General features: G+C 41.7%; 1 protein-coding gene across 2 annotated transcripts in view; it reads right to left on the bottom strand.

Moving 5' to 3' along the window:
- Positions 1-26,690, bottom strand: part of LOC105276818 (protein madd-4) — a 201,945-nt gene that overhangs the window by 55,324 nt on the left and 119,931 nt on the right. For both annotated transcript variants that reach the window (XM_011334745.2, XM_011334746.2), the window contains exons 3-4: positions 6,983-7,035; positions 4,805-4,904 (exon numbers count right to left, since the gene is read on the bottom strand). In XM_011334745.2, coding sequence (XP_011333047.1) covers positions 4,805-4,904; positions 6,983-7,035 — 153 coding nt within the window. The remainder of the gene's footprint in view (positions 1-4,804; positions 4,905-6,982; positions 7,036-26,690) is intronic.

The raw sequence follows: 26,690 nt of genomic DNA, 5'->3' as shown, positions 1-26,690 counted from the left end.
CAAAAATCTCGCGATGGCATAACGAGTTCCCAGCGCGACGCGACATGCGCCAAACGCACGACATTAATATCCCTGTAAAGTTACGATTACGGCGATTCTAATAAAATTTACAACGGTATCGTTTCCGCGCGATGCGCGTTACGCGGTTTTACCGGCTACATCATTCTGTATGCACATGAGCGACTTGCGTTAACCATTGCGGATCTGGTTCGGGCACGGTCGCACATCTATGTCGCGAGTAAATCACGTTCTAGTTTCCGGTTTATTCACTTTTCCCTTTACCATGAACCGCGATTCGTCATCGTTACTATACGGATTACCAATCGCGATCTGATAGCATTTTGCGCAGATATTGAAAAATCCACATCCTGCGTCATGTTTAGTACATATAATCCGTAATGGAGAACGAAACGCACGGGATAAAACGCGTGACAGATAGAGCGTGACAGATTTTTATATACATGTGTAATTTTATTATTTATTGAGATATAATTTCCGCGCGGCAGATATTAAACAGAATATTCATATGTTGAATAATATCGCATTATATTATAAAAAATAAATATTTTATCATTTTTGTTGGTAATACCTAAAGAAGACAAAGAAAGCGATTGCGCGATACATAATGCATATATTTTACAATGTGCAATTTTATAATAATGCAATAAAGTTCTCATTTTATCACAGTTAAAGAATTTATTAAGCGGTATCAAAACTTGCAATCCAATGGTAGTCATGTCGTGAAAATATGTATATAATACAAATGTTTATAATACAATTCGTACGCGCAAAAGCGGAACGCTGAATGAAATAATTGTGAGCGCAGCGCTCTTTACAAAGAGCACTGAATCTTTAAATCCACATTTGTATGCGCGCCTGCACGTACACATCGCATTCTTTTTATTGCCGCACGCAGAGGGAAAATGAAAGAAGCGGCGAAAAATGTAATAAGAATAGGGAGGTTCAAGGCAAAGGTGTAGGTATCCCGTGAACATAAATTCCTCCCAGTTGGATTTTAACTTGAAATTTACAACGTACCGCTGCTAAGTTATTGTCCCCCAGCCTGTCTCATGGGACCGACCGTTAAGCAAAGCCCTACGAGTCGAGCGCAATTAATATTTAGCTCCGTTGATCTTCGATTACTTTTCGACAGCCTCTTCGCGCAAGGGAAACTTCTCCGCATAGGAAAGTATCTGGAATCCAATCGGAATCCAGCGCTCAACTTCCCTCAAAAATCATGAATTCTGTAATCGACAAATCTAGAAACATTCTAATTAGATCCTAATTATAATAGTTCAAAATTTCTTTCTTGACTTTTACTTCATCTTGGAGTCGAACAAAACGCTTGAAACGCAAAGAAGATACATTTTGCTGATGTACATGCAAACATTCAGAGTTAAAATTGTTGCAAAAGATTGTCACAATTGTGCATGCGCATCAGTTTATTAAATCTGCTAAATGAATTTAATTAGCGTACGCATAATATCAAACTTATTCATGTATACGCAGCTTTACTTTTCTCGTAAACGTTTTTTCATGGATATTCTCGAATAATAATAAATCAAACCTTTTTCGCGATAGCGATAGCTGCAAGGTATCGATGATATCAGATTTGTCGGGGGATCGCGAATGGTCATTTATACAGAGAACCGGTGCGCTATTGAGCAATCATGATCGTCGATTGGATGTGACATCGTAAAAAGCACAGAAGCGAAGCAGCACTTATGGCTCACGGAAAATTGTCCATCAGCCTGAATGAGAGATGTCCCGCGGATCGAACAAAATCTACGTCATTCTGACGCACGAGGGAAAACGTAACGGACTTTAGAAACGCGTCGAGAACAATCCTGTTCTTGTTACGCACATTGTATACTACCACAGAAAAAAAAGAAAAAAGAGAAAAATGTAAAGAACGAAATAATTAAAATTTCTATTCGTCAAATAGATCATTTCACATTGATATTGTAATTATTAATATAATTATAAATATGTATAGTGTTCCTCGAATTTCTATGAGGAGCATAGGGCGTCAATTATTAATTTTACTAATGATTAAAAAGGAAAGAATTTCGGGAGACGAGCGAAAGACGTAAGAAAATTATGAGACTATCGCATTTCGAGATAATCCTGGAAGATTAATGCAGCAAGTCAGGAATATTTTGTGAGATATACGTACTTAAACTTACTCTTGGCCGGCGTTCATCGCGAAAACGGAATGCCCGACGAATACTCGGGACGAAGTCACATTTCTTTTTTCTTGTTGGCGCTCGTCGTTTCCACGGTCGCACTTAAATCCGCGCCGGATGCAAATTGGTCCCGACAAGTTCGTCCCGCGGTACAGCGCAAGATGCATCCGCGATTATGCAATATGCACGCGTACATACGATAATGTATAATATTACGCGTCACCTCCTAAACTTTGTTGATGATTTACATATTTGCAGTAAGTTGGCAACAGAATCCGTCATGGTTCTAGTCGCGATAACAATGGACGATACCTTTAGCACGTCGTGATAATGTAAATTCACCAAACTAAGTTCTGTCTCGCCGCTATCCGTAATTTAATTTTACGCTAAACACGTAATGAACTCAAAAAACCTCTGCTTCTCTAATACCTTAAATATATTTCTTGCGACTTTATACAATTCAAATTAATTACTTCTGAATTATAAATGTCAATTATGTCCATGTCAAATGTCAATTACACTCAAGAACAAATGAACAAAAAAATAAAAAAGATATAAAATTCAGTCCACCGTCGCGTCGTCGGCAAAGAATAAAGCATAAAGCATTCCATTTTCCAGTATGTGAAAGATATTTGGCGTTACGTATGCGGATGGAGTAGCGTGGAAAAGGGAGGGCACGGGGGGACGAAGGGGTCCCGCTATAAAGACCGATGCGGTTTTCAGGTGAGCGTGGCCAACTGATGGTTTTGTGTGTGTGTATATGGCCGTAAAGGAATAATGTATAGAGGAACACAGTCGAAATGCACTCGCTCGCACGAGCAAACGCCGGCTGGCGCACTGTCGCGCCGCGGGCGAAACGCCATGTCACGTCGGTCGCGCGACCGCGCGCCGAAAGGGGTGCTTTCCCGCGTCTGGGGGTGCGAGCGCTTAGCACTTTTACGATTTTAACTCAGAGCAGCAACTTCGGGCTACACTCGATCCCTCGGGAGATTCGGCGCCGTTACGCCGAGCAAGTCGGTTAACGACGTCGATCCAGGTCGAGGGTCTGCGTTGCATTAATGCGACAAACGTGTTAATCGCCCCCGAAGTGCAGCGAGCGTGGTATCGCGCAGCCTGACGAGCCGGGAGCTCGTTTGTTCTGGAGAACAACTTTGCGAGAAATGTGATTCGTTATAAGTTATAACACAATGGATAAACATACTGACGTGTTACATCAGTAGATGGATGCGCGGATTTTAATTTGAATGCGGCACGAATTAAATGTGCGAATATTCCGAATTGTATATCTTTATTTCTTTTACGCGGTCTGTCTTTTATGTCATTTTTATTTTTGGTACACTACGAAAATTATTGATACGATATTTTGTGAATATTATCAGGCACCGTTATTCGGATAATGGATCGATGCATGATGCTGGAAGTGATACATGAAGCTGCGATGTACATCGTCAAACGCACTCGCGGGAAGAAGCGTCGCCACGCTGTCACGTCATTCCGGTTCCGCGGAATAAAGCCAGGACGCTATCTCCGATCAATTTTGACGTCCGCCTGGATCGACGCATGATTTATTTGACGCGTTTTGAGTCACACGGAAGATGATAGTGGTCATATATAATCCGGAAAATTAAATAAAAATTACTATCAAGCGAGCCTGAACCGTTCCTCGCTTCTCCGTTCCTTCATGTTAAGACAGAACCATCGAGGCAAAAAACGATTCGCACTGAATTCGCAGCTTTTTATTTTTAATTAAAAACACCAGGGTAATTACCTGTTATACATATTAAGTGCGTTAGAAAAACTTGTAATGTTTCCCCATAGACACCGTGACATGCGATCGTGCGACTCGAAGAGAGACTTTACTGCTTGCTCGTGAATTACTAATAATAGCTCGTTGAACTTCTTACTTCTCAGTTTAACGTGACTTTCTCACGTCGATTGTACAAATACGCCTCCGATATTGATTTGAGTTAAATGGTATCGAAAATGTTGTGTACGAACGTCATCAAGCTGGTCGATAGTATCGATCGCCGGGCACTTGCACGTCGAAACGGGGCTGTTTAGCTACGCTCTCCTTGAGGCTTGCCCCAGATGCGGATATAGGTCGGGTCACCCCTGCAATCTATGTCCCGTTCGGGTACCCCGGACGACTGCAGAGCGTGCGTACCGGCCGTACATTGCGGATAGTGCTTACACGCGAAGAACACGGCCAATCGTTCAGTGCCATCGGTACCGAATCGTGTATCCAATTTACGTGCCGATCGTTACGATATCGATACAGGCGACTCGCGAGAAAATAGATCAGAAATAGTTAAAGAAATATTTTTTCAATATATTTGAAGACGATAAAAATGTTCGCATTATTATAATAATGCAACACGAACGTTATCAGTCTACAGTATTGATTGTTGCAGACAGTGCACTAATATTGTACGTGATAGTTTGCAGTTCAAAAATATCTCATGAAGCAACCAACAAATGGGTTATTTCAAAGAAGAAAGTTGAAGAAAGAGAGAGAGAAAAATTGATATTGGGATTTGCTTCAAATACGAGACTAAGCAAAACGAATAGTTAAACGAATTCATTTTAGTACGCTCTAAAATTTAGACCATGTCGCTTACCTCAGGATTGCAGATTTTATATTTGGTGGTCCAAGCTCGACCTTTGCACAGTTTGCGTCTGCATCGACGCTGCTGTCGCGAGATTCCGCCGCCACACGATCTGAAACGCAAGCATTGCAGGCGAATTTATCAGTGAGTTAAACACGACTGCGCGAATTGCACTTGCAAGCGTACTCAGATCGGACATCTTTTCCAGGCTCGTTCAACAAAATCTTCATAATTAGGGCGTGCTGAAATCGTCACGAATTTAATTACGTTTTACTCCAGCGCAATGCACGGTTGATTAATTCAATCTAACATCTCGCGCTAAGTTTACGAGCGATCTTTATTCGGTAATTACATTACTGCAACAAGTATGAGCCGATCTCGCCCGGAAACGATGCACTCGCTACATATGTTTAGTTTGCAATGAGTGGAAAAGTAGCGTTTAAAAATATCATTACGATATGATGTATTATATTTATATTAGGATTTATATTTAGGATTATATTTATATTAGGATTTTATAGGAAATCAATTTCCTGTCTGAGCAGTATTAATTCCTTGCATTTCTTCAGAAGTCGCGGATTTCTAATGCGGCAACATCTAAATAAATGAGGCGCTGTCAGATTAAATCGCAACTATGTGATTAAGTTCGCGTTACTCCGAAATCGGTTTCTCGTTAGACCGTTTTCGTTGCAGACGATATGGTATCATATTCTATTATTACATTTCAAATAGAACTGTAATCTGCAAGAAACAATTAAGACGTCGCGATTTAAAAGTAGCGAAATATGATTTGAGAAAAGCGGAGAAACCGGACTAATTGAGAACACTAAATATGGAGAAACGAACTTAGCAAACAAACCGGGAACCGAGTATCCTTAATTTCGCGGTATTACGAGACAGCTTTGTTCTAGCACTGTCTGTTAAAAAAGTACCTAGTGCTCGTTTGTCCATATGGAAACGGACCCGCACGAACATTAACGTTATCTATTTATTGCAATAAAGTAATCGTCGTTGTTAAATACACCGCTGATTGGATCAATTATGATTCAGTTAAAATTTCGAAAAAGTTAATATCGACCGTATGGCGACAGCAATTATCTGATTTCGATAATAATTGATGCGCGAGCAATGTGATCGCGATAATAATGCATGGAACACGCGCGTACATAGATTTATTTTCTACAAAGTTTTATGATTAAGCACACAAATTATTCACGGAGAATATGATAGAAATAACGCGTGCAACATGTCTATGCTCCATTTCGTTAGTATAATAAATTTTATTATTCATACAATTGCCATAGAGGCAGTATTATTGCATGAATATGATACGATCATATCCGATAATTAAGAAAATCGACACAATCATCAGCTACGAGATCGGTGATAGCCACAATCACGCATTTTACCATGTTAGCGGTAAAAGTTAACGGTAACGGGGACGAAAGCTCGCGAAGACATGTACGGGTGGCGTAGAAACATCAATAAGTAGTCCGCTGTAGATCAAACAATAAGCTTTCCCGGCCAAGTGCAGTTCGCAAGTTGTAAGTGCCATAAATTGCTACGTCTCGCAGTGCCAGCCACTTCTGTATAACTGAAAAACGAGCGGGTTGGGGCGCGAGTCGGGAACAAACTTATTGCCAGTGGTGGCCGCCGAAATGAGTTCCGGAACGTTTAACATTCTGGTTGCGTTACCGGTAGGACTCAATATTAGAACCGCGCGAAACAGGCGATGAGAAATCGCGGGATTGGATCATGCCTTGCATGCGGACGGCGCCCTTTGTCGTAGGGCCAGCGAACAATATGTGCGCGACGGATGTTGCCGTTCTCTTTCTTTTACGGTGGCGAAGTTTATTCGAGAATCCACGATTTCTTCATCGAAAAGAGACTTTTCTCTCGCGCGGGACGGTATAACGTACATATTATTTTTCAAACATTTTATTACGTCAAGAAGATTATGTCGAATGATGGAACTCGAGCTCTCGAATGCGAATCTTTCTCTTGCGCTGAACGTCTTATTGAGCGAAACGCGAAAGAGAAAGATCATCTCGTGTCAATCCCGTGAGTGTGCCTTTGTTCGCAAGGAAACAGCAGAATTTATTGAAAAAATGTATTCAATGTATGATTTCGATGGGTATTGAATAAGAATAGAGATTTATTAGTGATGATGAATTAGAGCTGGTAACTTACCTCGTACACGGCGACCATTTCGACCATGGTGACCATTCCCCCCAGCCAGCATTCTGAAACACGCAAAATAATGCATTTGAAGTTATTACTAGATTAGAAATACAAATACAAAGATTTATTAGATAAATGCTAAGTTGATAATTTCCGTGGTTAAATTTCTGTTTAAATTTCCTGGCTAGATTTCCGTCGGGATCCTATGTCGAAATTATTTCGTACATAGATATTTTATGTTCTCCACCTTATTTCAATCCTACGCTTGAAACATATGCCATAGTCTTAATTATCATTAATATGTTTGTTTTTATACAACTTATCAATTATCTTGATGACATTACATCCAACATATTTGAAATGATTTCTTCGTGTCGATATTTGGCCCAAAAAGGGGGACGTTATTTCGCGGATTGAATTTGTGCCCTAACATATTGAGGACGTCATTGCCCTCATCGCAACCCCCGTTATTCTCCATTGTCGGACTTTTATTTCGCTCATAAATGCATCGTCTGAAACTATCAACATGGTAATCAACGGCTGTAATGGTCTTCTAGTAAAACGCGCTTGAGACACCGTGACGCCTATGATGCGCATCGATCGCTTCATTTCGACCAATAAGTTCGCGAACAAATGTGACAAACATTTGACCGGCGAAACCGCCGAATCGTCGGAATTCTCGGCACGTTTTTCGTGTCTAAACCGGCAGATCTTGAACATTCACTTTCGCCACGTGGCCGGAAAACCGCCATGGCGAATTCGTGTTCTGATGTTTTACGCTAAGCGATTGATGTCAGGGGTGCGTCGATTTCGACCTGTACAAAAACCACGAAAATGTGAGTTGTAATTTTATTAGCGCAAGGACATACATAGCGCAATATGTATAATATAATATTTTATTTTCAAATACTTTCGGATAAATTTTTGTATTAATATATTTTTAAGAAACAGAGAAGAGAGAGAGCGTAAAATGTTTCAAGATCAAACGTTAAAAAAATATAAGACTTTTACATTTTGGAGATATTGAGATCATAAATATATAATTTATCCATATGTAGGATCCGAATTTCTCTCGCGAATTATTTTTGGAGTATGTATTGTCTTAATTATGTCGTTGACACTTGCGAGGAGCGGCGGACAAAAGCGAGCGAGAAAGCAAGAGACAAACAAGTTGGATACAGAGTCGATGAGTGGATCGACACGAGAGCGGATGGCGAGATAGAACAGAATATTATTTACCGTGACCGAGAGACAATCGGCTTTCGATTGCAACGAACCCAGTATATCGGAATAAATTATACTTTTTTATTATTTTTATCCTTAAACAAACGTGTTTCTTTATTATTTTTCCGAAAACCAATCCCCATAAATATGTGACCAAATAGGGTCGGCTAATGAAATATAAATGCACTCAGCTTTCTTCACTCCTACTATTATTATACAGGGCGAGACATTAGTAGCTCACAAAAACATATGAAATATATAAAATTTCCACATTTATAGATCACCATATCAGCTGCGCGCGCGCGCGAGCCATCAATATTTCTCTCGATCGATTTCATCTCGACTACGCTCACTTTTTACCCAAAGATTCCGATAATGAGCCATTATATCGGCTTTCCAACGAGAAGAATAGGAAGATAAGGACGCGGTGAAGCAAAATTTATCTAAAAACCACTCTTGTTGTTGCCAATCCTCCCCCTCTTTTCTCTCTCGATTTACCGCTGAGCAGCTCGTCTTACACTATCGCATATAAAAAAAAGGTAGAGAAAGAGAAAGAGAGAGGCAACAAGAGAGCATTTCAGTTTGTTACGTTAACGGTTACTGGCACTTTCCATGAACTGTTGCGAAATTTACTTCCAAGGCGTTTCTTCCTGCTGCATCCGTCTGTCTTTCTCCCGGCTGTGCTTTTCGGCGCACTCTGCTCTTCAACACCGCGCGCTTCTCAACACGCTGGAATGTTGGATTACAGAAGGCCGGGTATTACTAAAGCATGCCGGGTAGAGCGATAGCAAGAGACCGCCGGAGAGACCGGAAGATAAAAGGACAGATTCAACGATCGTACAAGGCAAGAGAGAGAGAGGGAGAGAGAGGGAGAGGAGGAGGGGGAGAGAGAGAATGAAACGTATAACGGTGGTGGTGACGGCGCGCGAGAGGATACGCGGGATCGTTCTGGAGGCGAGAGAGCCAGAAAGCTTTCAACGTGATTCCGCTGTCGGTTGTTTTATTCGGAATTACACCCGATGAATAATGCCGGCGAGACGAGCGAGCTACGATCGTCATAGGAAATTATTGGAGCATCGATCTCGCGAGGGCGGCCGCCGGTCTCGCATTGCGCGAATCATTTTCGAAATGCGCACCACCGCCTGTTATCCCGTTTATCTCCTCCGGTTCGCGTGGACATATCGGCGATTCCCGTCCACGATCCCGATAGTCGCTTTTGCTACGATCTCATAAAAGTTATTGTGTCGTTGCCGCCCGTTGTATCCCGACTTAAAAAATTACGTCATCGCGCGACACGAGCGAATACGACGAAAGCGAGACATCAAACTATTGAATAATGAAGGATCGACAAGACAGGAAACAGAATGATGGAAATAATGAGAGAAAAAGACAAAAAACGAAGCCTCAGGATGGCGAAAGCTTATGGAGTGACCAAAAGTCGAAGCTAACCGAGATACAAATAAAACCTCGCGCTTCTCCCGTGAAGCCCCATAAATCTCGCGAATACAAATAACGTCTACGTGAGTGGAAAAATGGCAGGACCGATCCCAGGCGTTGTCTCGCAAGGGTGCCTGCAATGCGGCGTTCCGGTCGGCGCCCCCGGCAGAACCAGATGTCATCGCTAGTTACGCTGATGTACAACGATACATCGACGCATATATATTTATTCCCTGCCACTCCGGTTTCCCCGGCAATAAATATTCCCAGTAGATATCGCGAGAGAGAGTTTTACTCCCTTTTCGCGAAATCGGGGCGAGAGCAACAAGGAACAACACACCGCGCTCGATATAATAAGAATAACGTGTACGCGTTATTACGAGTCATGAAAGCCGCGAGGTCCAAGCGAAGGGATTTAATGAAGCGACGGGAGGTGAAATAATTGTTCCGATTCAAATGTTCCCGCATCATCTAGAATTGCGATCTCTCGCAAATTGGCATCACGACGGGTGGGCGGAGGGAGGGCGAGGGGGAGGGAGGGAGGAAGGGGAACAGTGATAGCCCGATAGACGATCTCTCATTCCGCAATGCGGGCTTTCGCCGTGCCCTATATAGGCACGGCACTGGCCCAGTCGCTGTACCACTCTAATTTGGCACTTTTATACTCCCCCGGGAGGGTTGATCGTCGGTAGGATAAATCTCGCCCAGAGACCGGGCTTTTATATACGGTCGCGTCCACAAAGGACGTTCTTTCCATAATTCCATTGGTGCTGGCGGTGATTATAGCCGCGGTGAAATATGCAAATTGAGCGTAAAAGCGAGCGAATGCGCGGGACGAATGCGACAATGTTGATATGTATTACAGATGGAACTCCCTTAAAAGCGCTTAGGGAGTGAGAAAAGTATGATACCGGGGAATCGTGAAAGCGATATTATACGTATAAATTGATGGTGAATTGCATGAACGACGCTGATCGAAACGTCGCTGCAAACATACGTCTTCTGGAATACATAAGCTTCATGTAATGCCGCGAGCATAACTACCGTCTCGACGCACCAAGAACCGATGGCCCGAGTCTCCTATATCTTCTCGCTTTAATCGCTGAGGAAATAAATCTCGACCCCGCAGTCGCAAGTACAGTGCATCCCCGACGTCTTTCCCGGTTACACGAACATATTACACCGGGCTATGTAAATGCACGTGTTCGTATGTATGTTGGAAGGAAACCCCGAGAAAGCAAAGAAAATCAGACGGCACGACGAAGGCAGGGTCGAAGCAGAGAGACAGAGAGGGAGGGAGAGAAAGGCGAGGGCAGGACCGTTAGAGTAACAGGCTCACTATTCCCAATTCCCACCCAATCTAAAATCAATCTTAGTTCGTACTCTTAGACGAACTGGAAGTGAGATTCTAAAGGGATCGACGAGGCGGCGGAGCGGCGGGGGGGGGGGGAGGGAAGACGAAGGGGTGGGTGGACCGATCACTTTTAAGCAGCGTTGTGCAAGTCTGCATTATTCAAACTCTACCGCCGAACTAGGCAGCTCCGCGAGCACCCTCCAAGGAACGCCCTTCTGTCTTTCTCAAGCGCCCTGCCAACCCTTCCGCGTTTCCACCGTTCTGTCGACATTCCATCCATTTTCGTCCCGGTGATCCACGACGCTCCGTCTTCGCGCCCTGATTTTTTCAACCGCAGCAGCACCATTATCCTCCGACAACCGTCATGCTCTCGATATCTTACGGCGGTACCGATATTATTATACTCGATTTTACGACGGTATCAGTTCTTATTAGTTCATCTTCATTTGTGCTCCAATTTCAGCTTGCTTTCGATAATCTATTTCCACATCCAGACGAACTCTATATCATGTCCTCCTTTCGTAAATGTATACTTTTCAGTAGCATGAGAAATACAATTTATTCAGTTTTCGTATCAAAATTGCGAATTTTATGATAATAAGAAATAAATAATTTCTCACAAATATTTTCTCAAGAGGTTTGTATTAAGAACTTCACGGAGAACTTTTGTAAATTACTCTGGAACTTAAATATATCATCAAGAATGACCTAACCGAGATATAATGCATTACTCAATACGATAGAGAAGAAAAATTAAAAATGCCATATGCAAAAATTCCATTAAAAATTATTATTGTATCTTGCATCTATTTTTACAGTCAACAGGATTTTCAAATTTTTCTCTCCGTATTTAAAAATATTTGTATAAAACGACAAAAATATTTTCTATTAAGATATAAGATGAGAACGAGATTTTGTTAAAATTTCTCATTCAATAAGCTTCTTATAGTTCCCGTTTCTCTACAGACCGGTGCATTTGAAACGTTTTTTTCTGCAAGAGTATCTTCGATTGTTTTTCATATTTTCGGTCTATTTGCTTCTCGAGTTACTCTCGCAATGGCGTCTGATTTATGCCGCTGCCGGAGTCAATACCCACGGTCAATACTCGCGGAGTGAATCCCCGATAAAAAGGGGCGCTCTTTTCTTACCCTCTATCCTTAAGAGTTCAAGAAAATATTCACGGATTTCGATTCGACGTTTTTAATTTTCTCAGATGTGCCATTCGATATCGGACACCTTCCGTGTAACGGCACTCGCAGTTTTTCCGCTGCAATTTCTGCTTCCAGCGCAGCCTCTTGATTTTCTCAGTTTCGGACGCTACGTGAACACCCAGGAACAACCGTAAACAGCCGTAAACTCCGTGCGGTGCTGCTTCGCAACGGCTTCTCTGCCCCCGTAATCCTCGCGCGTATCCGCCCCCGGTCTCTTAATTTCTCTCGCCTTGAGCGGAGCGCAAGCAAGGCCGCGTGTAACATAAACTCGCTCATACGCGTGTATGCAAGAGCATCGCATAACGAATGCCTCGGCGCTTTTCGCGTCCATCATTTTATGCGAAGCGTTGGAGTGCATCGAGCTCGTTGCGCCCCCGTGCAATGACGGTACACGACGGTCGCCCATGACGTTGCCACGCTAAAGCGGCAAGAGCGTTTAAGCACGTATCCTCATCCGACGTGAGTCTTTAAGGGGGGAGCCTGCTTTAGAACGCTGAAAATAAGGTATATTTTACGAATTGTTTTTGGAGAAACTATACAGCGGATCATTATAAAACTTTGATGCATTTATTAGTACATGTTTAAAGATAAAAAAAATTATTTTTTTATTTGAATATATCGCTTGTAGAGGTCGTCCTGGAGAAATCTTAGTGCAGCCGCGTCGCCGGCATTGCAAATTGCTGAGCATTCTCCTGCCTCCAAATTTCGTCTAAACTGAAAAATTGAAATATGTTCTCGTCATTTATGAATTCCCATCGTCGATGAACCAAAGAGAGAAGAAAAAAGTTGAAAAGTGCCAAAATGGTGGAGCTTAGAACACAAAAGTACGATTTTTAGGCAAAGTTTTTGTACTTTTTCATGCAAAAATAATTGTTTAACTTAATGTTTTTATGAATATTAAAGGTTCATCGACGATGAGAATTCATAAATAACAAGAAAATATTTCAATTTTTCAGTTTGGATGAAATTTGGAGGCAGGAGAATGCTCACCAATTTACAATGCCGGCTGCACTAAGATGCTTCCAGGACGACCTCTACAGGCGATATATTCAAATCAAAAAATAATTTTTTTTATCTTTAAACATGTACTAATAAACGCATCAAAGTTTTATAATGATCCGCTGTGTAGTTTCTCCAAAAAAATTCGTAAAATTATACCTTATTTTCAACGTTCTAAAGCAGGCTCCCCCCTTAAGACGAGGGACAGTTTAGCGAGCTACGATGCGTTCTACGTAGTCTCCTCAAGTACATCTTAAGAAAAGAATAGCGCGGCATCGCGACGTTATATCTTGCAGGAAAATAGGAATGTCTGGGCGGATGCTGCATTCCGCTCGTGGCGCAAGACACCTCGCGTACGCGGGACATATTTACCCCGCGTGGAAGCGATAACGCGAGCGTGCAAGGATTCGCGGAATGGCGTGACAGGACGTTAAGTCACGGATTTACTTATTACCATGCAGCTTCGCGCATATATTCGCGGCGTGACAGTCGGCGGCGCGTTTTCCAAATGCGAATATATTCCCGCGGATAAACCGATTCGCGCGCGCGTACATCATCCGAAAGTGCTCTTTCCCTGGGCGGGAACCGGGAGGAAAAGCGAGATGTTCATGACGGCAAATTATGATATACGAAGTTGCCATCGGATTTCGTAGTTTATACGTTTGCGCCGACCATGAGCGGGTCCACGGGATGCGTGGACGCAATCGGGGGGAGCGGGGGGAACGGAGCATTAAAAGGACCGCATAATAGGCTTAGAAAGACTGATGTCCCGAGCGGGATAAAGAGCGAACCGTCGAAATAAATCTCGTGGAATTCTATTTCAGAGCCTGGGCCACGCCACAAGAGAGTGCCGAGCTGTGACGTATCTCGAGATGAGATGTTTCGCGGTGTGTAATATACCGCCGCGGTGCTAATGAATCTTCGGTTGTACAATAAAATGCGATACCAGATAGTAACTTCTCCCCTCGCTTCGAAGAGAGCACGAATGCTTAAAAGTGATTTATTCATGGAATCTATCTACGTTTCGCGATAAGGGCAGACAACGAGAAAGCAATTTTCGTAACAATAATATCGGAACGCCCGGTGTTACTGTTAAATAAGAGCGACAAAAACAGGCTTTCTTGCTTCTCATGCGTCCCATATGTGTGCGTAATAATAGCTCGAGAATCTCCATAACGTTATTATGGATCTAGATGCAGTCCTTTGCTCCGTATTCGGATAGCAGTTAATCACGTGGTATTGAATCTTCAGCATTTTTTATTACTAAGATACGACGCCTGTTATATTCTTCATTTTTAAATATTGCATTAAGGTCGAGAAATGGTACCTTATTATTTTTGATACGCTGCCGCGAATAAATGTTGAGTCGCCGCAGCACTTCGCGCTAAACTTTTCTTATCGATACCTGAAGAGAAAACTATTGAATGGCGTGTGCCACGCAAGGCCGCTCTCTATCGCGCCTTCCATTCAGTGACGTCATAAATCACGCGTACCGCGTGATAAAACTCGCAAAACGTTAGTTTGTCGTTACCCCAGATGTTTTTGGCCAACCGTGGTTCGCGAGCTGTCGATAGCACCGCCGGTTATTTTTCTTTTTCGCAACAAGAAACGATTGGGAGAGAGCGCAGACTGGATGATCGGACTTTTAAGCAGATTCCTCGCCTCGCGCCCGCATTATTCAATCGCCCCCGCGCGCGCGTCTCCTCTTCGTCTTCGTCGGTGCTTTCGTTCCCGCCACATTCAACCCCAGGATTCCATTCTCGCGTGCAGGTGTCAATCCGTTTCCTCTCTCGCTCTCGTTACACGTCTTTCCGCATCCTGATCTTTCTCATTCGTCCATTTTCCTCTTCTCTCTCGGACGCCCAAAACGTTTCTCCCGGATGCCGTGGACGAAGAGCAGAAAGAGGGGTGAAACATTAGACTCCCAAATTATTGAAAGCAACAGCGGGGGGGACAGTTTCTCTCTGTCGCACGCCGTCCTTTCCAGCATCCGCCTCTCTTCTCGTCTTTGTCCCCTCTGGAATTTAATCCTCCCCTATCTGCCTCTCTCTCTCTCTCTCTCTTTCATTGTTAATGGAAACCCTCGCAGGACCACTTCGACCGAATCTCAGATACGCATCTTCGAGTCTTCTGCCAAGGCGGCACATCACCGAGCGTGTATCCCGATAATCGTCTTCCCTCGTTGTCTTCGAAAAGGTTTCGATTGAGAATGGCATTCGCTTAATACCGCGCTGGTGCTAGATGCGATTATCCCGACTGCCTGTCTGTCTCGCCGGGGGAACGACGGCGCAGCTGTAACAGGACCGCTAACCGAGTTATCGATGTACACTTGCCGGCTAACTTTGCCTTCTGTATTAATATCGCGTCGTTATTACTCAATCGACGTCAGATGTTGGTCGCATCAAGGCGAGATTTCATTGGATAAATTGCATCTCGAGACGTATTTCTCTCTCTTTCTCTCTCTCTCTCTGCAATAATTTTTTTCAATTAATTCATGCACCTGTATCATCGAGAACCTTAATAATTTGACGATAGTAGCGTAAACTCCATCCGCGGCGGTCTTGTTTAAATACCACAGATGTCTGTAAAACCAACACGAGGGCACTTGGCTTTACGTTGAATTTATAGATGTACCACCACTCGAATACTTTCGTGAGCCACTGTACATCTAGAATAGAGGGTAGAATTCTGTTAGACATTAATGCCCCGACGGATTTATTATCTTAGCACAGCGTGTTTCACAGGAATTTGTAGTTCGGTCGTAATTACATTAAATTAAACACGAGCTGGCAACAGCAAAGAAAGAACAGAAATAAGGATTCGATATAACTCACGTAGTGAACTTTACGAATTCGAGAGGGGTGTTTCGTTGCAAAGGACCGGGATTTAATTTCTTTATAAAATAATGAGTTTCGCTCATCGACTATTACCCGTATAATTAATTAATTGCAACTGATATCGAGAATATCATTCATTGCACTTGTTCGTCGCAATTAACGATTTACATGGCATTATACATGGATAGATAACGGCGGCAGTTCGCGCGACGCGAACGTCGGGTCGGGTCATTCGGCAACCAATAAAAGCAGTCCGTAACGACGATCGGGGATCCGGGGGTGCAGCACGTTTCGCATTTCACCCTCGCGAATCACCCGTTGCCGATGCACGCCGTGCGTAAAATACAAATTTTCATTCGACGAACGGGGCGTTACGGCAGGGAAGAAGAGGAAACTCGAACAGTCGAGTGTACGTTAAATACGAAATGATTCCCCAGCGAAATCGCTTTATGGGACGATAAAACTGAGAGAGAAAGAGATGGGAATCGCGCTGCAAGTCGACGGTGTCCGGGGTCTCTAATCTACCCCTCTATCCTCTGATAGCGAGGGGGCGAGGAGATTACTCCTTTGTATTTACGATTATTCCTGGCCTCTCGTTTTTGTCTACCTGTGATTTCGGCCTGGTCTTTATTAACCCTGTCGCGCGATAATCTGCCGGAATTAAAGAAGTAACCAGATGCGGTAATATGAGAGGAGATGAGGGGAGAGAAATTATAAAGGGCCCTCGCGGTCGGAAAGATAATTTCGGTTGAAATTGAATTCGAGTATAGATTCACTATCGCGCGTAATTGCGCCAAGATATTTCTGAATTTTATTTCATTTCATCATTTGCTTTTCTCTTGTGCTTTTCAACTTTTAATTATAATTATCGAATAAGAGACTCGTTTTTGTTCCATTCATCGTATCCTTGTTATTTTTGCAAGACACATTACTAATTGGATCAGTAACATCCGTATGATTTAATTATAATATAATTAATTTTCATGTAATTGTAAACTTGTATTTGATCGTGTGACATGTTTAAATATATTCGACCTGGATTATATTATAGATCCCCTCGGTATTTGAAACTTTATTCCGATCGAGTATCACCGCTCGTATTTTAATATTGCATATATAAATTTTTAGGTAGAAATTGTTGATAATAAATACAGTACAATCTGTACAAGTGCAACGCAAAATGTTAATTTTCCGCTCTCAATGCAATATCAACGATTGCATTGTTGTTAGCACAAATACGTCAAAAGTAATGCCAATAAACAATTGCTTTGAAACTTCGAGCAAACTGCAATCGTAAAGCGAAATTCCAGGCATCGCTTGTACAAAGGAACAATATTATACAAAGGAATAATATTTGAATTGAATCGAATAACTTGGAATTATCAGTACTGTGATAGTTAATATCCGCAATAGCGAATACGGTGGCAAATCTTCGATTTCGCGTGCAACCATCGTTTTGATATGCTTTTGTATCGTTACCGCAGCAATTAAAATAGCCGGCAACCGGGACGCGGCCAGAAACGAAAAAAAAGTATCAAAACGACTCTGATGTCGGATGAAAGCGCAGGTATAATTTTTCAGAAATTCATTAGCGCGACTCAAACGAAGTTCATAATGAACTTTACTATTCCCGTGCGTCCCAGATTTGTGCGTTCATGCACAGCACTTGCTTGTAATGAAAGGACTCAGAAACGGTATCAGGCATAGAATTTCTATCGGTTCAAGTAGAATTCAAGTGCCATCGATAATTCAAACTTGGCAGAAATTGAATTTATGCTCGATATGGTACTCGGAACTCGTTGCTGGTCTAACTTATGCGTTTACTCAAACCGATATTTATTTGAAATATACAAGAAAAACATTTCTCGTGCATTTATTCTCGTTTCTGCTTGTTCTTTGTGTTTTTATTTTTCGTATCTCAACTTGTCTCTGTTTTATTATATTACTCTTATAAGTAGGAAAATATAATATTTATTATATTACATTTCCCTACTTGTAAGCTTGAACCATTAATTAAGCATTCAGAACTGCGATACACATGCCCTGTGATGTCTCGAAACTAATTATGATAAACTTGGTCCCTCTTCATCTATGATCTCGCGCACTTCCGTTTAACGCTTAATTACTTTCACGTGCCGCCTCGATTGCTGCGCAACGTGCGAAACGATGGCGTTTGCTCGTAAACGCGAAAAGAAAGGGAAACGGCTAATTTCGCCTGTCTGTGTCTGCGAGTCTCCCCGTTTACGTTTTCGAATGCGAGGGAAAAAATGGACATCACTCCGAGTTAATTTGCGAATAGCGGGGAAAGCGAATCGATGCGCGGGAATCCGCGGCGACCACCACGAGAAAGGGATGGATGGGGTGCATCGAGGGGTTCGGGCACGGCGGAAATCGCATCCGGAACCACCGCCGGCGGCGGCACGAAGGTTATTACACGTCAGTCACACCTCCCTCAAAATTGCAAAAGTTTTATAAGACACAACGATCCTCGCGCGATTACGTCCCGCGCGACTTATGGTCGGGGCTTTGTTATTGTGCGAGTGCCGGCCTCGCAAACGGGTATATTGCGCCCCGTGAAACAAAGTACTCCGATTTCTAACCCGCTCTGTACCGACGAACGAATGGCCCGGAACGCCATTTGCGATTTCCCCAGCCGGGCTAAGAAATTGCGGGTCGGTTAGGGGCAGCGCGATTGCAAAATTGTTGCGGCGAGCGATTGTTCGGTGAGGAGCGTAGATCGCTATTTGAATCCCGCCACTAGTTCCGGTTCCATGCAGGTTTGTTATTTAATTTAGGAATCAGCGGTTTACGGCGTTTGCATGTAATGCATTTATACGTATCACGTAACGTCATACGCATGTAACGTGTTACAATTAATTCGTATAAAATATATCGTGATTAATTTAAATGAAAGGTTGTTAATTCAATTTCAGAGAAGTATAAAATATATTCTGCTAATGGTAACTTGATGTTCGTGGAAAACTGTGGCACAGTGATGCATAGCGTAGAAATCATAACGAGCTCAAACAACGAACTACTATACCAATATTTTGCAGGAAAATAATACCTGGAAATCGAGTGGATACATAGTGCATTATATCCTATTGTATAATAAAGAATTTTTAATTTTGTTTCATGCTAGGAAGAGAATTGCCTTGGGGTATGTAAAAATGTATAGCTTTTTAAAAAATGTATTATATATGTAGTCCACTTTTTATTCATTTCTAATATTTTCCATCTTTTGTTGAAGCAAAAATTTTATTTTCACCAGGTCGAAACCGTGAAAGAAGTTTCTCCTCTTTCTCTCTCTTTCACTATTTCAAAGGCTAATTTTATTAAATGAATCCCGAATATTTTGTTAGCTTTAATCGAACGAATGTGTAAAACGGAGATTCGATGCATGGCGCGAAATATTAATAATATCATAAACATAAATAAACCTATGTTAAAACATCGGCATAAATATTACAGCAGCAATAAATGCAGAAAATGCGCTTGTCTGCATCCCCTTGGATCCCCTTGAAAGAATAACGGATTTGTTCATCTCGCAATATTGTTGTAATCAATCCCGCGCGCGGACGATATAATGGCGATATCAATATCCGATTGATGGATATCGACTAAATTACAGAGTAGAAAATATTTATTCGAACCTTAGAGTCGAGAAAAAACCTCGCTAAATACAATACTCGCTAAATGCAAATATTAAATACAAGAAAAATATCGAATATTTGTCACGTATTTCAGCGTTTAATTAATAAACACAAGCGCATTCGATTGATACGCGAATATTTGGAGCGGAATTTCAATTATTCTGTCGCGCTTGTACGAATCGCGAAATTATTAGATTCTGAGGGAGAAGAGGGGACGCAGATGCACTCGATGCTCCGTTTATTCGTTGTCGTGACGTCGAAATATCATCCACCGCTGGAGGAGTTTAATGAAAATTTTCAAAGTGATCGCACGAGGTATATCGCCGCGAGCCTCGTTTCATCCGCGCGGCGTTATAGCCGCGAGAAGCTTACGAGCCTCTTATGAGCCTGCGAAAAGATTTTAGAGATCCGAACGAAAAAATTCCGGCTTCAAAAAATACGGGGGAAGAAAATCCCCGGTATCAAAGGACTAAACATGGAATTACGTGCGTGCGAGACGTAACGCTATATCAGTTAATCGGCTAATATTGAGTTATGACACGTATATTCGTCCCATTTTTTAGTGTTTTTAATAATACGTGTTGTAACATTTATTCGTTTAAAAACACTGTTATTTAAAAAACACTAAAGAAACAAGACAAATATATGTTACACTCCAATACATTCATTTTCTCATTTGACAGGGCCAAATGCGACGTGAAATTTCCTTCACTGTATTCTTCCAATTTCTCTCTTTTATACATTTGTCACATGAGATTGAAACTTTAAACGACTCAAGTTTCGGAAATTATTGCTGTTATTTCTGTGTGCTCATCGAGCTAGAAATTGAAGATAGCACGAATGTCTTGGACTGATACTTTCAAGAAAAGAGTTGACTGACTTCTGGAACAGCTGGAAACCTGGTCAGAGTGCAGATGGGGCGTGAAACGATTTGGACGCAGTTGGGACGACGAACGGTGCAACGGCATTGCGGGACGATGACGGATAAAGCGGTAACCGGGCGAAAGTTCACGCCGAGAGTTCGCCGGATGAGAATTATTCAAGGATTTTCCGGATAATGCAATAACGTAGACTGCACGCCACCTTGAGAAATTAGCGGCATGAATTATGAATGAGGCCGAGTTCTCGCCTGTTTATCTTCTTTAATGTCTCTTAGCGCTCCGTGGATACATACGTCGCGCGATCTTGTCTCGCGACAGCAACATTCTGATATTGCCGAAAGATCGTGTTTTACGATACGCTCGATGCAAGTTTCGACAGCTTTGATATTTTCTTATTTTCTCGGCACGTGTCTTTCATTGCTTTTGAAATATTACAGTAAACAGCAAAATTATCATGTGTGTAGACTGCGATAATATTGTGCTACAATTTTGTGACATGGAAATACCAAAGTTGCGATACGTGCAATATATAAATATGCCTGTCTTGGCAAATATAAAAAGTCTGCTAATACCTGGAGTTCAAATTTGCAAGAGGAAAATTGTATGCTCAACGAATATTATAATATAGATATATTATGATACATGTGCACATGTACGTCAAGTACATAAACGAGTGCAATTGAATACACTAGAGAATTTTTAGGAATATTCTAAATCATCGCGATCTTTGTACGTCATCGTCAAAGATACTTTTTCTCGTAGTTGTAAATTTTAATTGGAAGAAGCGAGCACGTTGTTGCATACGCCGTTATCCAGCTTTCAAGAATGGCCCGCTAAATCGCGCGACAATGTATTGTATAATGTCTTCGAAACTGAGCACTCGTTAAATGCAATTAGGCTGTTAAAGTGGAGCACGATAGACTCGCGAGTGCCCCGTCGACAATTTTCTATCCCCTTCGCGTACTCGCCGAGTGCCACTAGAGGAGGACATGAACGGCGACATTTCGTGCCGTAGCACGAAGAAAGAGATTCAGATGCTCATTGTAACGGCACGCACGCCCAAGTATCAGCGATTGTTCTGCGTTTATGAAGCCCCACGTTGCTGATTTTGCCGTCAAGCAACGTCAACTCTGTTTTGCGTGGTACCGTACGTACGTGAATTTAAATAATCAGTTGTACATTAACATTTTTATACAAAACCATTTATATACAGGGTGGCCCATTTTAATTTATACAGTCGACTTTTTAAAAACCTAAAAGAGATACGAAAAGATGTTTCAGACAGACATGTCACGATTTCGAGGGGGACATAAGATGATACCATTGGTTTGACCTTGAATAGTCGTTTGAAGGTCACGCGAAGATCACCTTCAATTTCTTAAACTGAAATCCCAACTTTTTATTGCAGATTCTTATTCTCCATCGAAAAGTAAGTAACTTTTGTCTGAAACATTTTTCCGAAAAATGTCATCTTATGTCCTTAAAATGATCTTCAAGATGAATTTTGAGGACATTTTAAGGACATAAGATGACATTTTTCGGAAAAATGTTTCAGACAAAAGTTACTTATTTTTCGATGGAGAATAAGAATCTGCAATAAAAAGTTGGGATTTCAGTTTAAGAAATTGAAGGTGATCTTCGCGTGACCTTCAAACGACTATTCGAGGTCAAACCAATGGTATCATCTTATGTCCCCCTCGAAATCGTGACATGTCTGTCTGAAACATTTTTTCGTATCTCTTTTAGTGTTTTAAAAAATCGACTGTATAAATTAAAATGGGCCACCCTGTAGAATTATACAAAATCTCTGAGTCTCCCTCTCTTTCTCTCTTAATCTCCAACTGTTTTTCTGAGAGTATTTAAAATTTTAAACCGTATCACTGTGTCATAATTAATAGTATCGCATTATCGCACTGCACGCTATACATTAATAAAAGGCGCAATTGTTGTGACGGAATAGCAATTACGCAAAGATTTCATGGCACGGGAAATATCGGAATCATTGATGCGCGTGAAATGTAGTCACGCCTGTCGGGAAATCCGCTAATAATCTGCGCTCGAATTTGCATAAAGCGAATTGATTAATTTGACAGCGACGAACTATTTATATACGCTCGAAAGTGGATCACGAGTATAAGGGAAATAAACTACGTAAACCAGGGTAATCCACAGTATAACGTTAAAAATAATTTATTAGCGGACAATCGCACACACGGCTGCGGTGTATACTGCGATAATCGACCAAATGACATCAATTGTTAATACGGCCGAGAAAATTTAATTGGGGCGCGGCGGTAATTATCATCCCTCTCGATCCATTATGTGTTCTCAAATGATCTCCGTCTGTGACGTGTTATTCAGAATACCTCGACTTCTTTTCACGTAAATACCTGTCAGTGTGTGACGCTTTATATATAAAATACGTTGCATGAGAGTAAAATTTAATTATACGAACTAACCAGGCAAATACACGTAAAATGCTCATCCAATTTTGCGCAATATCTTTCCTCCATTAAAATTGGATATATTACTGATACGAAAATTTTTCTTTCAAATTAAAGCGTGCGGATTTTTCCAAACAATCACTCGCGCGAAATTGTTTATTCTGTAAACTGGCCGCAAATTCACCAGTTGCAATCTATATTTTCAATCTACTATTTTTAATCACCCGGAAAAATAAATCTGTATAAAAATACACGGTACATTTTTTGATTAATAATCTCTTTCTGGTGGAGTGTACTGTGAAAAAAAATTTAATGTTCTCAGTTGAAAATCACGTGTATACGTGTCCATGTAACTGCAGCATTTCAAATTACATGTACATGAAGAGGGATTCATAAAGAGTCCACGGGTCGGCTCGCTCGTATGCGCGGGCAGGCACGTTCCGCGGGTTATCCAGCCGCGTTTTCTTATAAAAGCTCCACTATAGTCCTTAGAAGATAAAGGGTTGGCACGGGCTTCGGGTACGGACCGGGCTGGCGTTGTCGACCGTATGCACAATGAACTCTCGAGGGACTAGAAATATCTCTCAGGAAGAAGTCACTATACACAAAATTCGATGCGAACGTTGCTTCATTGCATTCGCGCAAATTAATAGACAAATTGAAGGAATCGGGCGAGGGAAGGTAAAACTTTGACAATCGGTTTTTTTTTATTAATTGAAACACGAAATTGATTTCCACCTCAGAATTGTGTGCAGATATAACAATTTAATTAACGGCAACATAAGTAGATTGATCGATCTTGCCGCATCAGTCAGTCATTTAAACGCATCTTCGATCGATCATTATTCACGGTAATTCAATTTTGTCGGTAATCTCGGAGTTGTGTTCTTCCGCGAGGGTCGCCGGAAATCTGTCTCTGCCAAATTTTCCGCGTTCAGCGAAAACTCGCGAGAAAAACGTACGCGCTTCATCGAGTATCCGCATCGGGTATAACGGAGAGAACTCCCGAGAAACACGCATACGTCGAAGACAAACGATATTTCGATACTGCCGCGACATCCTAATTCGCTTTTCAGATCCTGCCTTATACGTGGCATCCGCTTCGCGGTGTTCGCAAAGTTAGTTTTATGTTTCGCTGCCGCGATGCAATCACCGAGAAACACTGAAATATCCCGAGGAAATGCGCCGTACCTATCGCGTGCAATTTCCTATACGGGATATGACCTTATTTCCCATATCTGAAGTAGCTTCGGCTATCGCGAACATCTTACAAGAATGCTACCGTTCATCGTGGAATAATAATCGTGGAAATTGATCCAATTGACTTGGACGCGAGAAAGAATAAACGCATATAATTGAGGTTCGATCAATTTTAATCAGTCTGAATATCTTTGTAATAAATTCAGTCTTGTGAGCCATTTGTATCTATTTAATATTTGAGTATTATCTAATAAGAAATCTAATAAGAAAAAGTGGAAGAAAAATTAAGAGTAAAAAATTATATTAGCGCTTAATTCTTGCTCGGTTAGTAATGAATTTATTACATACATATTTATGTAATGAATTTATTACATATATATTTATTACATACATAATTATATACATATATATTTTAATATGAACTTTATATAAATATTTTAATATGAACTTAAATTTAATTTAATTTTAATATTTTTATAAAAATTTAAATTTAATATCTTAAATGTTCTAGATATTATTACAAATATCAGTTTAATATCTTATTGTTAAACGAGAAACGTGAGTATTTTATTCAAAATTCTTGCATAATCGAATCGTTCAGTAAAACCCTATGCATTACTCATACATCATAATATTAGGTTGGCAAATAAGTTCGTTCGGTTTTTGCTTCGGTGCAACTTCTTTCCAATTCACTCTTGTTTTTCTCGACACTATCGCGCAACTTCAGAGTGCATTTGAAAGTACATGTTTCACATAACCTTTCTGTAAATTTTGGTTTAACTAACATCAATATTGTGTGTGCTGCGTAGCTGTAAAAATGGAAGTAAATAACGTGCATTATCGTCATATTTTGCTCTATTATTTCAAGAAGAGCAAACGAGCTGCAAAGGCTCATGAAAAGATATGCCGTGTTTATGGAGATGATGCCTTAACAGAACGCGTATGTCAAAAGTGGTTCGCCAAATTCCGTTCTGGAGATTTCGACGTCAATGATGCGCCTCGCTCCGGTCGCCCGATCGAGATTGATTCAAGTAATGTCAAAGCTATCATCGATAAAAATCCATCCCAATCAGTGCGAGAGATTGCTACAGCACTTAATATATCTCATACAAGCGTAGAAAACAATTTGCGCCAACTGGGATACGTTTCTCGGCTCAATGTGTGGGTGCCGCACGAATTAACCGAGGCCAACTTGGCCACTCGCATATCCATCTGCGATTTGCTGCGGAAACGTCAAGAAAACGATCCATTTTTGAAGCGGTTAGTGACAGGAGATGAAAAATGGGTAGTCTATGAGAATGTAACGCGGAAAGGATCATGGGGACACAGCAGCGAGCCACCACAAACAACCTCGAAGGCAGGATTGCATCCGAAGAAGATCATGCTCTCCGTATGGTGGGATTTCAAAGGTGTCATTTACTACGAGCTGTTACCGTCAAGCAAAACGATTGATTCAACCACATACTGCTCGCAGTTAACAAAATTGGACCAAGCACTCCGCAAAAAACGTCCAGAATTGATAAATCGAAAAGGTGTTGTCTTCCACCACAATAACGCCAGACCTCACACATCATTGACAACTCGGAACAAATTACTCAGTCTTGGCTGGGATGTTTTGCCTCATCCTGCGTATTCACCGGACCTGGCCCCTTCCGATTATCATTTATTCCGGTCGTTGCAGAACTCTTTGAACGGAAAAATCTTCAAGGATGAAGAGAACGTCAAAAGACACCTGGATTGGCTTTTCGCCGATAAGCCTCAGATGTTTTACGAACGCGGCATAATGAAGTTGGTGGAAAGATGGCAAGAAGTCATCAATAAAAATGGTCAATATATAATTGATTAAAATTTATTTCGTGTATCAAAAAAATTGTATTTTATTCCACCTTAAAAAACCGAACCAACTTATTTGCCAATCCAATACTTTCATCGAGATGATACCATAACGACGCCAGATCCGTAGACATCATAATCATTCACCTGAAAAAATAGCTCCACTCGATTTCGCGGGATGCAAATGCGCCTCGATAGGAGAGGAAGCGATTCCTCTACAGATTCTCTCGCTCGCACCTTCTCAAACACGCGCCATTAGTCCGCCCAATCATCGATCAAATCTTCGTAAGATGCAGTTCGCACCTGCGAAGAGGTGCAATCGTAAAAACGAGGCGGAACAGAATCTCGGTGCTGTCATACGCGGCGCGTGATCTGTGGTTCTCAGCTTGCGAGTCGAAGCGACAAACGATTCACGTAGTCGTGACAATAACAAGAAGTCCTGGCAGTTTTGCAAGTTTTACGCGCGACAGACAGCTTCCGGTTGTCGGGGATGGAATGGCATCCGGCATAAAAATGTTGATCTTTACGTGGAAGCCGGTTTCACAGTTCAGGTACGTACGACAGCATCGCGGTACCAATGGTCTCGCCATAAAACCTGGCAGTGCATTTTTCGAACGGAGTCTTGACTGCGAGCGCACGACTGC

Source organism: Ooceraea biroi, chromosome 2 (assembly GCF_003672135.1).
Source record: "Ooceraea biroi isolate clonal line C1 chromosome 2, Obir_v5.4, whole genome shotgun sequence".
Classification (NCBI taxonomy): Eukaryota; Metazoa; Arthropoda; class Insecta; order Hymenoptera; family Formicidae; genus Ooceraea; species Ooceraea biroi.
Note: the sequence above shows the minus strand (reverse complement) of the source record. Positions and strands in the feature narration are given on the sequence as shown.